This window comes from Physcomitrium patens, chromosome 14 (genome assembly GCF_059467195.1).
Source record: "Physcomitrium patens ecotype Gransden chromosome 14, ASM5946719v1, whole genome shotgun sequence".
Taxonomy (NCBI): domain Eukaryota; kingdom Viridiplantae; phylum Streptophyta; class Bryopsida; order Funariales; family Funariaceae; genus Physcomitrium; species Physcomitrium patens.
The window spans coordinates 13056338-13070749 of record NC_143423.1 but is presented as its reverse complement, the minus strand read 5'-3'; the positions used below and the strand labels follow the sequence as shown (position 1 = coordinate 13070749).

The 14412-nt window shown below is 34.2% G+C and overlaps 2 protein-coding genes and 1 long non-coding RNA gene across 3 annotated transcripts; 2 read left to right on the top strand and 1 right to left on the bottom strand.

Annotated features, from left to right (window-relative positions):
- The first annotated feature begins 37 nt into the window (after nucleotides 1–37).
- Nucleotides 38–705, top strand: LOC141046162 (uncharacterized). The gene is made up of 3 exons (XR_016506401.1): nucleotides 38–179; nucleotides 428–477; nucleotides 578–705. It is a non-coding gene; the product is annotated as an uncharacterized LOC141046162 (long non-coding RNA).
- A 481-nt stretch (nucleotides 706–1186) lies between these two features.
- Nucleotides 1187–4600, top strand: LOC112291613 (small ribosomal subunit biogenesis GTPase RsgA 1, mitochondrial). The gene is made up of 5 exons (XM_024539278.3): nucleotides 1187–2205; nucleotides 2782–3048; nucleotides 3354–3554; nucleotides 3759–3952; nucleotides 4164–4600. The coding sequence occupies exons 1-5, from the start codon at nucleotides 1351–1353 to the stop codon at nucleotides 4324–4326; spliced, it is 1680 nt and encodes a 559-aa protein (XP_024395046.1). The 5' UTR covers nucleotides 1187–1350; the 3' UTR covers nucleotides 4327–4600.
- A 6939-nt stretch (nucleotides 4601–11539) lies between these two features.
- On the bottom strand, nucleotides 11540–14051 carry LOC112291614 (GDSL esterase/lipase At4g28780). The gene is made up of 6 exons (XM_024539279.3): nucleotides 13960–14051; nucleotides 13523–13571; nucleotides 12903–13245; nucleotides 12627–12754; nucleotides 12291–12530; nucleotides 11540–12178 (listed from the first exon to the last, which is right to left on the bottom strand). The coding sequence occupies exons 3-6, from the start codon at nucleotides 13165–13167 to the stop codon at nucleotides 11699–11701; spliced, it is 1113 nt and encodes a 370-aa protein (XP_024395047.1). The 5' UTR covers nucleotides 13168–13245; nucleotides 13523–13571; nucleotides 13960–14051; the 3' UTR covers nucleotides 11540–11698.
- Nucleotides 14052–14412: the final 361 nt, after the last annotated feature.

The following is a 14412-nucleotide window of genomic DNA, read 5'->3' as shown; positions in this document are numbered from 1 at the left end:
AGCCTCTCACTTTCCTATTTCTGCATTCACCTAATCAATTGGTGTGCATATCAGTTTTTCAAAAACTGCAGTGATTTGAGCTTTTAATGAAGTTATTGCAGCTCCTTCAATGGTAAAGGTTAGGATTGTGCATTGCTACCTATGAAATCTCAGTGTTGTGGAAGCACAAGCGTAACCTTGTAAGTCATGAGTAGGTCCAAGTTTTGTGAAAATCGAGCATGTATGACATTACTATTCGAAACGGTTCAGACTAGATCTTATTGCTTGTCGTGTTCGTCAATTTCTCGAAAATCAATTAAATTTTGGCTTTTCAACAAGAAGTGATTTTCTTTTTAGCACTTGAATTAAATTTTAGTATAAGGAATGCAATCTATAGAACACAAATGAGAATATTGCTTACACTTGAAATCTTGTCTGTGTAAGAAAGAGACACGTCAAAGCGAACCTGCGATACGGAAGGTGGAAGTATACTTTGAGGTAGAATGATATGAACTCACCCCAGTTTTATTTACCGATTGCTTTTCTCGGATGCAGTATATGGTACACAAGGCAAATAAATTCCTTTGCTCATATCCAGGTGACATGCAGTATATCAGATGATATAAAATGTTTGCATTCACCTGGACAACTAACATCAAGTAATATTCCATATGCTTTTCTCAAAGAGATCTCACGAATGTAGGAAACAATTCGGTGCTCATGACCCTATACAAATTTCTGTATTGTTTGGGTGCATGAAAGCCCTAAATGTATGATTATTTCAATGAAGACATACCTTGAAAGTACTATGTCAAGCACTATTTTATAATTTGATTGCTATCCACCTTTTACAACACAGAAAGTGAGATTCGTTTCATCCTTTTTTTACTTACATACTTCAAATGACCTAAAATAACGCAGACTCCAATTACGCAATTACATTCCAATTATTTTAAAATGCTCCATTCAAAACCTGAAGTTCAATTGTGCCCTAAACTTCAATAGTGGAAACATACAAAAAAAACTAAAAAAAAACTTTGTAACTAAAAAATACACCAAAATACTGCAAAATTCGTTCCACAAATTTTACATAAACTTGATGGAGCTCTTATCCAGGTGAAGGGAGAGAATGAAATGCATCCAACATGAAGGCTGGAGGTGATTGATGAGGTGAGATTGATTCATCCTGCGCTGCCCCTTTCTCTTGAGGATTGCGAACGGCCCTTCCCTGGACACGACGAATCCCCTTGGCTCCGTTTCTGAGCTCGCAATCCTCTCTCTCAGCCGATTTGCGCAGCCCTGGAGCTGCGAGAACGCGAGGAGGGGGAATTTGAGTGATGAGCGCCAGTTTGCAATCACCCAGGAAGAGCGATGATGCATCGCCATGGAGCAGCGTTGCTACCCTGCCCAGAACCCTCCTCGATTTCATGGCTGGGAGGGAGACGAATTAGCGAGCAATTCATGGGAGGAGGAAGAGCAGCAGCAGCAGCATGCTGTCCAGTTTCGGTGCAAGGGCTGACAGTGTATGCGGCGCGGAAAAACCAGTCTGGGTCCCGGTACCAGCAGACGAAGCGGTGGAAGGTGGACGAGTCCGTGAAGAAAATTGGCCATGCCGGGATTGAGAAGTTTCGAAGCTCCTTGGAGGATAAGGACAGCGCATCGGGGGAAGGGCTGGTGCTGCGGGAGGATCAGGCCGTCGGGCAGGTGATTGCCGCGCAGGCGAATTTCATGCGCGTGTTTATTGAGAGGACGGGGAACGATGATCTGGTGGAGGGGAGATTTTATGGTCCCGTGAGTGAGGGTGATGGGGACGTGAGTGGGGGTGAGAGGCAAGAGGGTGGGATGAACAATGCGATGCCGGCGAGTGTGGGTGTCGCGAGTACGAATGCGTGGGAGTTGAATTGTGGTGCAAAAGCGGGGACGGAGCTTTTGTGTGTGGTGAGAGCGGTGTTGAAGAAGATTAAGCGACGGGTGCTTGTGGGTGACAAGGTTTTAGTTTCGGCCATTGATTGGATGGACCGGCGTGGAATGGTGGAGGATGTTTTAGACCGTAGGTCTGAGATTGCAGAGCCACCGATTGCGAATGTGGAGCATTTGCTCGTTTTGTTCGCGTTTGATCGGCCGAAATTGGAGCCTATTGCACTGAGTCGTTTTCTTGTCGAGGCTGAGTCCACTGGCATTCCTTTCACATTGATTCTTAATAAGGCGGATTTAGTTCCACAACAGGTACGTTTTTTTTTTTTTTTTTTTTTTTTTTTTTCTCTTCTTTCTATTTTTTTTTTTTTTTGAATTGTATATCAGCTGACCTTAACATGTGCATACGATTTTCCCCCATCTTACCTAATTTCGAAATGCCAGACGCACGCTAGAGCGAATCTCGAAGACTAGATTTGTCTGTGTCTTTTGAGTTCGTATCAAAAAATAGGATCGAATTGTAATTTCGTTTGTAGCGATTTGAAGAAAATCAGATTCCTAATCTAGTTGGAGTTTGGACTCAAAATTTGACCCACAAATATACTGGCATTCCATCAGAATTATATCTTAGCAGTGATGGAGATTGATAAACTGTGGTACACATGAGTCGCATTCTCATCACGTACAAACTTTTGGTTGTCTTGGATTATACATATTTGAAGATTGCGTCCTCGAGGATACATGTGCCTGAATAGTCCTTATAGGTACTTATTGTTGAAGAGATTGAAGCGCTTATTGAGCTGCTCTGGGATTTGGCGATGAGATCTCAGCGTAGGATGCAAATTTGCTAGGACAATTACCGATGATTTCTTGAATTGATATGTTCAGGAACTTCTTGATTGGAAAGAAAAAATTGCAGGGTGGGGCTACAAACCAGTAATATGCAGTGTTCGCTCGAGGTCCGGAGTTGCTCCTGTCATGGAGATATTGAGACAAAAAACAGCAGTAGTTGTAGGGCCAAGTGGAGTTGGAAAGTCGAGTTTGATTAATGCATTACGTGATGTATCTGGTATTGAAATGTGGCGTGAAAAGGAAGCAATGCAAAGATTAGAAACTGTGGCGTCTGAAGAAGGTGACGATCTTATCATACCACAGGTTTGTCCTATCTGTATTTAGAAGTACCTGAACTCAATTATGTGATAATATCCAGTCGTCTTCTCAAGTTCAATGTTTCACCGATAGGTTGTTGATTGTACAGGACGATCGTTATCCTGGATGTGTGTACTTCAACCAACATATTGATTATCTTCCTTGCTTAACATCGCTTCTATTCACGGTTGTTTTTCATCTTTTATTGTAGAATCTTAGTCCAGATCTAGGAGGCTTATGAAAGTTCTGGAAGCAGTTCGTACTTTTCAGCCACATGGCGTGGTTAACTTTTTTATCCTGCGTTTGACTAGGTCCGTGATGAGCACGAAACATTTGAAAAGCTCCAGGTCAGTGAAGTTTCCTTGAGATCCGGCAAAGGTCGACATACCACACGTCATGTGTCACTCTTGCGGCTCCCTGGAGACGGAGGATTACTTGCTGACACACCAGGTTTTAGTCAACCTAGCCTGAACCTTGTTACTAGTGGAGAGCTTGGAGATCTTTTTCCAGAGGTATGAAGCCATATACGAGATTGGACCATTCCCTTTGTTTCTAAAAATTATTTCATGCAAATCTCTATTCCGAAACTTGGAGTCATTTTGTTCGTGTGTACAGGCACTAAGTTCAAATGTCTCAATGATCGCTACGTTATGCTTATCACGCATTTCTTTTAGATCCTTGCGAACGAATGCTTATCTCATTCACTTTGGTCGCAGGTAAGGGAAAAGATTGCTTCAAGCCCAGAAGGCGGTTGTCTCTTCGCAAACTGCTTGCATGCAGGAGAGCCTTCTTGTGCTGTGGGTAAAGACTGGGACAGATATTCCCATTACCTGGGACTTCTTGAGGAGGTCAGGAAAAGAGAAGAAGTGGAAAAACGAGTACTTGGAACCAAAAGAGAAAGTGATGTGAGGTAAGTTTCTATTTTCTGTTGTTACTCGAACTTTCTAGAATATGGTTTCGTTTGTTTAATATACCAGGTTTTCGCAAATCGTAATGCCACCAAGTTACCGGTCATTGAATGATGAAAACCCTCTGCAGGTAAGTGTATCAGGTGTTACTAATGTGTTGGGTAGTTGGAAAGAAAGAGGATTTTCCTGCCTGAATGAGAACTCTTCGTGCAGGTACAAAGTAGGAGCTTCAGGTGTGAAGCAAGCCGAGCCCAGGCTGCAAACAAAGCGACATCGACGTCAATCACGTAAAACAGTGCGACAGTCACTCGACGAAAAGTTGTGGGAGAAGATGGAAGAGCAAGCCGAAGTTGAGGATGTTTTGAGGGAAAATTAAAGACTTGTATAGACTTTTCTCTGTGTTGCTTATTAATGCACACGAAACTTTAACATGCTGAGATTCTTGGTATAGGAGTAGGATCTCAATCCTCGAGCAAGGTTGAAACTTCTTTCTCACAAGAAGTGTACCATATATCTTTTCAGTGACTAAAACTTCACATGCTTACACAAGGACGTCGGTCTGGTTTTAACTTAACTGAGTTGAAGCCCTACTCACACTGTGCTACAACATCGCTTTTCAATATCGTCCATTTACATGAAGTTTCACCTTGGAGGCGATCGCTAAGTTAGTTTCTTGTGTCATTCTCATAACTAGATTTGTCGCTGATATTGACGCAGCTGTACATATCCTCAATTTGGAAGAGCACATGAACAGTGGATGCTAATATCGGTAAATTGAATTTTGTGCCAGGCAAGTGAGACAAATACTCATTGTTTGAAATTCAGGAGTTGATACTCCAGTTAAACCATTATTAAATCCTAAAACCAGTTAATTAGATAACGGAGGAGTCTACAGGAATGCAAGAAGCAAGAAATTGTTGTACTTGCATCAGAAAAAAATATAAATATATATATAGCTATTAATGTATATTTATTCAAGTATGATGCTTTAAGGTTTTGTCTTCATACTTTCTTAACATTTTAGTTGAAATTACATTTTTAAAATATATTTATCATCAATATAAAAGAAACATTAAATAGGATATATTTTTTCAAAATCACTTTAAAAAATAATATTCAAAAAATAAAAATCCTAAATTCACTTCACCATATTATTGGGTGGCTTTATTTGATTAGCTAAAAAATGATTTAATTATATCATTGTGTATTCAAAACAATTCATATTATATGTATTTTATGATTTTATGTGCTTATAATTTAAAAATTAAAGTGTGCTTTAGATGTTTTATTTTAAGAAAGAAGTTAGACTTGATATGCAACTTTAAACAACTTCAAGTCTTATTGAAAATAATTTTAAACATCTACTTCTTTAAGAGAAAAAATTAGTTATATTCTTTTGTTAATTTATTTTTCTTTCTTTCTTTTTATATGTGCAAACATAAACACACAAGTGCACTATACAAGTACTAGAATATTTCAAGAAATGTTAAGTTTTAAGCCATAAAAATTACACGTATATAAGTAAATTCTATAAAAGTTATCAAACAGTTCAAACTTAGTTTTTAAGTTACAATCGTACTAAAAGAAAAAAAAAAAAAAAAGATTTTTTTTTGATGAATATATACTATTATTCTAAATAGAATATTAATTTTTTACTAAAATATATAAATATATCATTTATGTATTTAATTTTTTTCTTCTATTGATGGTTATTTTATTGTATTGTTGTTAAAGCCAATTTTCACAAGTTGTATTATTTAAAGATATGTAATTACAAATTTTCTTTTAATAATATGTTTTTTTTAACTAAATGTATCAATTAATAGATTAGATACAAGAAACTTGTTTAAACTACTATTATAAAAAAATATAACCAATAAATATATTATATTACATTGTTTGCACCATTCAAATTTGGATAGTAAATAATCCTATTTTTAGTTATGATTTTAAAATGTTTTGTTATCTGATTTGTATTAAAAATATATATTTCTTAAAATTTATTTCTCAATTTATGAAGTTTTAAGAACATATCTCTAAATTATTTTATTTTGAAATATTTTTTATGTTAGTATATAAATACACACACACATATATATATATATATATTCATATACATATATATATATTCATATACATATATATATTCATATACATATATAATAATTCTTTTATTTCATGATTATTAAAAAAATAATCTTTTAGCTATCATACAAATAACATAAAGATTAATTTTTTTTATTATAATATTCTTTCAATTACTAAATACTTTAAATTTTTTATTATTAAGTTATTTAAATATATATTTCTTTATTCTACACTTTTTATATATATATTTTATAAAATAATATCTCTATTTCACAAAAAAAAAATCAAAAACTATGTAATGCAATTCTTATACCATAATATTTTTTACATTATTTCTTATGAATTATATCATTTAAATCTTCTATTGCATATTTAGTTGCTTAAAAGAATATTATGGAGCAATTAATAGATTAAAAAAATCTAACAAATCATAATAAACTCTTATAAATTTTATGAAAATATATCCAATATATATATATATATATATATATATATATATATATATATATATATATATATATATAAACACATACATATAATATTATCTATCACAATTTATTTGATTTCTTAGGATGAATTTTAGATAGTCTTTAATATCATAGAAAATAAATAAAGCAATAAAATTAGATAGAATATTAAAATTCTTATTGTGACATGTTTATTTATTATAAACTTGATACTTGAATTTTTTATTTAATTAAATAGGTATAAATTTTATTTTGCATCTTTTTTTATTGTAAGAGTAGGTTGTGTGGACTTTAAAAGCATCTACACACTTATCTATCTATCAATCTATGTAGCAAATGTTTCTATCCATATTAATAAATAATAATAGAAAAAAACTTCCATAGGTCATTCATTCAACTTATTGATTTTCAAATCCACCATCAATATCAAATAAAACTCATCAATACTCTTTTTTACTTAAAAGACATTATAGACAATTTTTAGAAGATGTAAAGCTAGATAATGGAACAACAAAAGGTTTTTAGATCATATAGGATTAGCATAACTATGTCTTTGCAATAATTATCTTGATTGCAAAAGCTTATTGATTGAAGTGAAGAGCTTAAACATATCTTTAAAACTTAAAATACAAAGATTATTAGTAAGTATTTAGTGCTTATTTGTGAATAGAAGTAGTTTATAATTTGTTACAAATATAAATTATTACAAAGAACAAAAGAGTATCGAGCTGAAATTATGAATTTACCTTTGCTTTTAAATGTGTAATTTTATGCAAACATGACCCTTACAAGTTATAATTCAAATAAAAAAATTCTAAGAACATGAATAAAAAGAAGAGATTTATACAAGAACAAAGATAATTAGAATAGTTATATAGATGAAGAAATTTTATGAGTTTGAAAGATTAAATAAACTAAGAGGTCTATATTACACTAAATTATTCTTAGCAAATCTCTACCAAAGGATGTTTTGTAAAGTTTTGTGAAAGTTCTAGTAAGAACTATTCTACAACTGATAGTAGTTAAAAATGAGGTTGTTAAAGTAGAAATAGAATCTATAGCTATCCATGTAGTTATTAATTTTTTTTTATGAAAAAAAATCTTATTTGAATAAATTATATTCTTTCCTCCATCAACTAGTTTATAAAATACAAGATACATTTACAAAGTCTAAAATTATTAGTGAAGGAAATTTTTATTTTAAAAAATATTTAAAGAGATTTTTTTTTAAATAGTAGATTTATGATATTTCAAGTGTAGTATCATAATTTTGACCTTCAAAAAAATTGGAAAATAATAAAACAAAAGATTTTAGAGCAATAAAACCTCTTAAATGGATTACTTTGAGAGATCTTTTGAATAAGTTTAATAAAATAGTTCTACAAGTTGTTGCTACTAAAAGACAAATTTATAAAAGAAAGAAAGACAATAGTCAATATAATAAGCCTAGATGTTTCTTAGCATCATGTTTGAGTGAAAGATAGAAATTGGAGGTATAAGTCACTAATCTAGTGACTAAAAAACATAAAGCAAAAAAATAAATAAATAGACAATTGTTGATTATAGTGACTTGCATAAACTATGTTAAGGATTTTAATAGCTTGGCTATTATAAAAAGAAAATGGAAATATCTACAAACCTATTTTTTCATAATAAATGGACAAATTTGTAATTATTCACCAATATTTGGTAGAATAAGTAGGATTTAATAGTATTGAGGGATGAAGTAGGATTCTAGTAAGTAGAATAAAATACTACAAAAAATTAATATGTTAATTTTTTAACAATTATTTGCATACAAAGAAGTTAAGTAGGAAGGTATATATTTAATAAAATAGTGATAAAAATACTACAAAATAAAATCATACAACTTTTATTGCATCATTAAATCTAATTTATTTTAAATAGTTAAAATAATAAAATAATAGAATAGTGATGCAAGTATCTATAAATATATTTCTATAAATATAACCACAAGTATATTATTAAAAAAGAATAGAGAAAAAAAAATTTCATTCTTTGCAAACCAAGTAAGTAAATTCTTCTAGCACCACCTAAAGTTATTAGAACTATCCACTACAAATATTAACAATTTTATTTCAAACTAAATACATAAGAAGAGATAAAATTATACCATTTAATAATATATATATTTTTTTATCAAATTAAAAAAATCTAAAAGTAATTAAGAGCCAACATAGAATATATTAAAAATTGGTAATAACTAAAAAAATAGGTGAAAGAAAGAAACTTGACTGATTGTGTTCTATCAAACTAAAGGTGGCTGAAAAAACTTTATTTATAAATTATATAATAAATACCTAAATTTTTTATATCTATCTAAAGTAACTATTTAACAGATATTAAATAAAACCAAATCAATGATCTAAAACATTCAATTAGATTAAATTCAATATTAATATAATTAATTTTTTTTAGAATTTATGGTATAATATGTATACATTAAAAATTGTAGACACAAAAGAAGGTATAATTATATTATTGTTATGCTAGATTAAAATTTTAGTGTAACTAAAAAATTTCTAATATCCAAAACTTTATTAATTGTAGATTTATATTAGTTAAATCAAGAGAAAAATCTTTACTAGCTAATGTTTTTGGATATTAAATTATTATCATAATTAGCATCTTGAGTCCAAAAATTAGAATAGAATAGATAGAGCAGTAAAAATAAAAAATAAAAAAAACTCTATATTCAAAATTTAATAATATAAGTTCTTTAATATCTATAATAGACAAATATGATGAAAATCTAAAATAAACATAAATAGCTTTTTAATTTTCAGTTAATATATCAAAAAATTATTTAGAAATTATATTTAAAGAATTAAAAGAATTGTTAATATATAGAAATATATACTTGTGATCCTAAAAGAGACAAGTACAACATCTAATCTAATTCTATAAGATAAGAACTTATAAAACTATGTAGTTTTTTTTTTTTTTTTTTTTTTTTTTTTTTTTTATTGTAGTAACTAATTAAAAATATTATGTAAAGAATTTTTTTTTCTAAAATTAAAGAATTAAATTGGATTATACTATAACATAATGAATTATTCTATTTTAATTTTTGTTTTCTAACTTCTAAAATATTTGCTATTAATCTAAAAAAGAATTCATATAATATATGCCAATATAATATAGCCATAGTTCATGTAAAAAAGAATTAAATGCTATATCTAATTAAAGAACAATTTGAAAAAATAAAATTTAAAAAAGTATTCTAAGTATAACAATACATTTTCCTACATAAGATTTTGGATAACAAAAGTTGGTAATATTGTTGAGAATAAAATGATGTCTTTACAAATCTAAAGCTTTACTTTATATAATAGAAATTTTTTATGTAATTTTTGAATGTAAAATGATAATTTATTAATGTACATAATAAACCTTACTAGGATTTTAGAAGATCCTTACATCAACCATAGGATTTAGCAACATTAAATCAAAGTGATATTTTATACCTAAGTTTTATATTTGATTAGAAATTTATTTGATTCAAAGGTAGTATTTCTAGATAAATAGTATTTATATGGTTACTTTAGCATAAAGTGGCAATAAACAGACAAAAACCAAATATTAACAATATCATATCAAAATATATGTCACTTCTACTTATCTTCAGTACTTAAATTAATTGTATAGAAATTTTAGAAATACTTTTAACCAAAAAGAATATGTTATTAGACTATAGTACTTAATAAAATAATAATTAATATGCAAAGATTGCTACTCTAAAAACTATCTTAAAGAAAAAAATTATTTAAAAAACATTATCCTATTAATATTGAAAGAAATTAGAATTACATGGTTACTATTTAAAGTATTTACATGTATACAACATGGATTCAAAAAATAAATGCAAAAGTCTTCAAAGAAGAAACTTATAACAATAATTGTATAAGACAACTAACTAGTACAAATCTTTATGAATATATGCAAATTTTCTATATGAATTTTTTAAAAAAAAAAAAAAAAAAAAAAAAAAAACTAATCTAAAAAATCAAAATCAAATCAAACATTTAAAAAAACGAAAAACCAAACTAGGAAGCTACTTTTACAAAGAACTAGAACTGTTTATTGATGACAAAAAACATCATAGAAAAAAGAGTTAGATATCTTATTAGATGACCAAATACAGACCCACATATTATCACACATACACCAAATAGGAATCAATTAAATACGTAAGATTACTTGTGCCATATTCTCTAAACCTGGTCATTTTATTCCTACTGTAAAAAATGAATATCAAGATATAAAATGGGTTGTTATCACTCAACAACTTAAATCTATGAGATGGGTCTACTCAGTATGTGTCTATAGATATATATATATATATATAACTGTTGCTCACATGAAACTCTGCCTTAAGATCCTTTTCACAGATACCGAAATCATACAGCTCCAATCTAACTTTTTTGTATTACTGGGTCTGTGCATGGAAGCCTAACAGCTTCTCAGCGGCCGACAGTGCACAATAACGAACTCCTGGGGTGTCAGAATCAGGTGCATTGCAATTGTTCACGAACACACAACTTTCCAGTCTCCATCGCCATCTTGCGTTTCTTTCAGCGTCGTTAGCTTCATGTCTGCTTCCAGAGTGTGCACAGTGTTGGGCCACCTTTCAGCTATGACAGGTTGTTTTGATCAGAGATTTGTGACTTCAGAGCTCGTGTTCAGGTTTTGCAGTTCATCTAGACAAAGAGCTGTTTCAATCCTTCAGTTTTTCACAACATTTGTTGGTTACATGGGCCAGGTGCGTTCATAGCAAAAGTGATAGATCCTACCGACACATACAGAACGGTGCACATGGTCCAGGTTCTCTCACACTCGGTTGCTGGCCCTGGCATTGTTACGACTTTGCCATGTATCGATGACTACGTCTTACAACATCTCTCCAGCGGTCGTCAGTGTCGAGGTGGATGTGAGTATGCTTGGCTCGAGTGTTGTGAGCTTAGACCAGATAAGTAGGCAAATGGCATTGGTAGCGAGAGCAGGGGGGAAGAGTTTTTGGCAAGAAGAATGAATTAGTGGATGAGTACAAATCGCTCACATCCTTCAGAAAGGAGCTAATAGTGGACTGCGATATTGCTTAGCATTGATTCTGTGTGTAATTGAAACTCTACTATTAACGAGTGTGAGGATGGTGAAGAATAAAGGGGAGAATTACATGGCTAGCAACTGGGCCACATTCATGGGGCTGATTGCGTCAAGGCCGCCGTGGAGGAACTGATCGTTGCAGATCTTGTTCACCTTCTCCGTGGGATGGAAGGCATCCCAGAAAACGGACTTGGTTCTGTCTGGACAGAGATGGCCGATGGTGCGGCACGATCCGTCGATGCCGTTGTATTGCCCCGCGCCGCAGCAGGCCGTGGTCACGGGTTCCGTGAATCCATACTTCAAGGGGTCGGCAATGATGCCCCTCACAATGTCGAAAGCGTTCGCGTAGATGAAGATGGAGCCCGGAAGCTCCGCTTGCAGGCTCTGCAACATGGGTTTCAAGGCAGCGTTGAACCCCAGGGCGTAATTGTTCACCTCCTGGACGCACTCCCCCGCTTGGCTCTTCGACGAAAGCACGGACGGGGCGCATCCGATGGGGCCCATGTTAGAGACGATGAACTTCCTCATTCCCAGACCATACGCCGTCTGAATCAAGCAAGCGGTCATATAAGTTTATTAAAAACACGCACCGTAAACTCCTGGTCAGATATGATGAACATGTTCTCGATCGAAAGGAGTAAGAGGTAGCTGAATATACCTTGAGCTGGCCATGAAAGTTGTTGATTAGGAGATCTTGATACTGCGAGGGTGTATATTTTCGGCTGGTGCTCGTGGTGACCGCCATATAGTTATTGACGAAGTCGTTCCCCCCGACTGTGAAAGAGTAGATAGCGTTGTGGATCAGCTCGTCAGCCGCCGGTTGACCGATGATCAGCTCAATCTGCTGTTTCGTTTTCTGGAAGTAGCCAAATTGCTGTGATATTGTTACACGCCCAATCTGCACATGTGGTAATTCGCGCAGTCAGCAAACGAAACGGCTCAGACGCCACATCTCAACAATTCCTGCGCCATTTAATTGTTTCTTACTACGTACAAAGATTGAGCCCGTGTCTTCCAGGATGCCAGCACCAGCCGAGGCGTAGTTGACTCCGTGAAGAAGGTTAGCTCCCGTCGCTTCGGGGGCTAGCACTGGCAGAGGATATGGAGTACCCAGATAATCATCTGCACATCAAATCTTGTCACTCGTCTTTCAATGTCACGGAACCAAATGCACACTGCAAACGGAATCGACATTCGTCAGTAATAGGTTGATTTGCTAATCAGAAATGAGAATTGTGAATTGTGAGAGGAGAGAAGTGAGGACACTTACTGACGAGATCTGGGATGATTTTCCCGTTGCAGAATCTGCCAGTGGGAACCTTGTCGGCCCTGTCAATCCCGTAGGGCTTGTGATCTGCGACGGCCAAGGTGAAGATGTAGTTGTTGTTGCCGACGTCCACGAGTGAGTCTCCAAAGATAAAGGTCGCGGGAGTCTTCTTTCCCTGCGCCTCCACACCTGTGGCGCTCAATGTTATTGCCATGACTACACCAATGACCAAGATCACTAGCCATTGCTGATTTTCTAAACTTGCCATTTTGTCTCTCCGCGGTCGCCGTAGTCACACCAAGGTCGCAGAGCCTTGCAGCTTCTCTGAAATTGAAGCTGTAGTAATCTGAGGACAAACATCAATTAATCGCGTAAGAAAAATCTCTAAAACACGGATTAAATAAGCACCTGCACCCTCTAAGATAGTTATTTTAGTGAGCGTCGATTAAACCTGCTGAAGGGTTTCCGAAATAGCTTCAACTTCAAATTAAGTCAGAACTTCTACAAAGTGATATTGACTGGGAAGCTCTCTGTAAACCTGAGCATAGGTGACAACCTCAAATTAACACTACTGCGCAAACGAAACCAGGAGCGACAACATTGGCAGGGGCGAGTTACGATACCAGAAGAGTCCAAACATTGCACTGGAGCACGCGCCTCTCACTTCCAATCCTTCAAACCAACAAGCCAAGTATTTTTCATTAGCTATGAAGGCAACTGGGGATCTGCGCCATTTGGAGTTCACCATCGACAATCACAACATAGTCTGCAACATGCTCGACATGGCCAAGTGATCACATACTTCACGCATAGCAGCGAACTATCAGGGGGAAATCCATGACGAAGAATCCAGTAAGACAGTCGAGTCATGTCACGCGGAGTTTCGCAACTTCATCAAAAATATTCAGCGGCAATCCCCTGAGCTGAGATGCTAATACACAGTCCACTTCCCCCGACCAACCTTGACTGCCACTCAGCAGCAGAAGATCGGCGGCAAGCATGAACATGAAACTCTCTTCGAAAAATGAACATGAATCCACAAAAACTGGAGAGAACTCACCGAGAAACGTCGCAGAAAATTGCGGTAGCGATCCCGGCAAGTAGCAGCTGCTGAAGCCACAGCTGAATGTGAGCTGCTGCGGCAACCGAGGAAGCTGAAAATGCCACCTGAAAGAGTCAAGGCGAGATTGATGAGCACCATGAGGTCGCAAGCAGGTGGAAGGCGGTTGATGAGGAAGATGGAGATCATTAATGGATAATGCCAGCAGGGGCAACACACTCAGCTGCTCTATTGTCCTCTGCGACACCCATTAACTGGCTCCTTGTACCCATCTCCCATCAATGACTGCATTCCTCAGCTTTTGCATTCGCAGCTATTGCAGCAACACTGTTTCTGCCAGCTTGTAAACAAAATTTGCCACCATAAAAGCCACCGGTTGAAACCCTGCAGGAATTCTTGAAACCCTTTTTGCTGTGTCGCAATACAGGAACAGGTGAAGTCGGTCAAAACAGT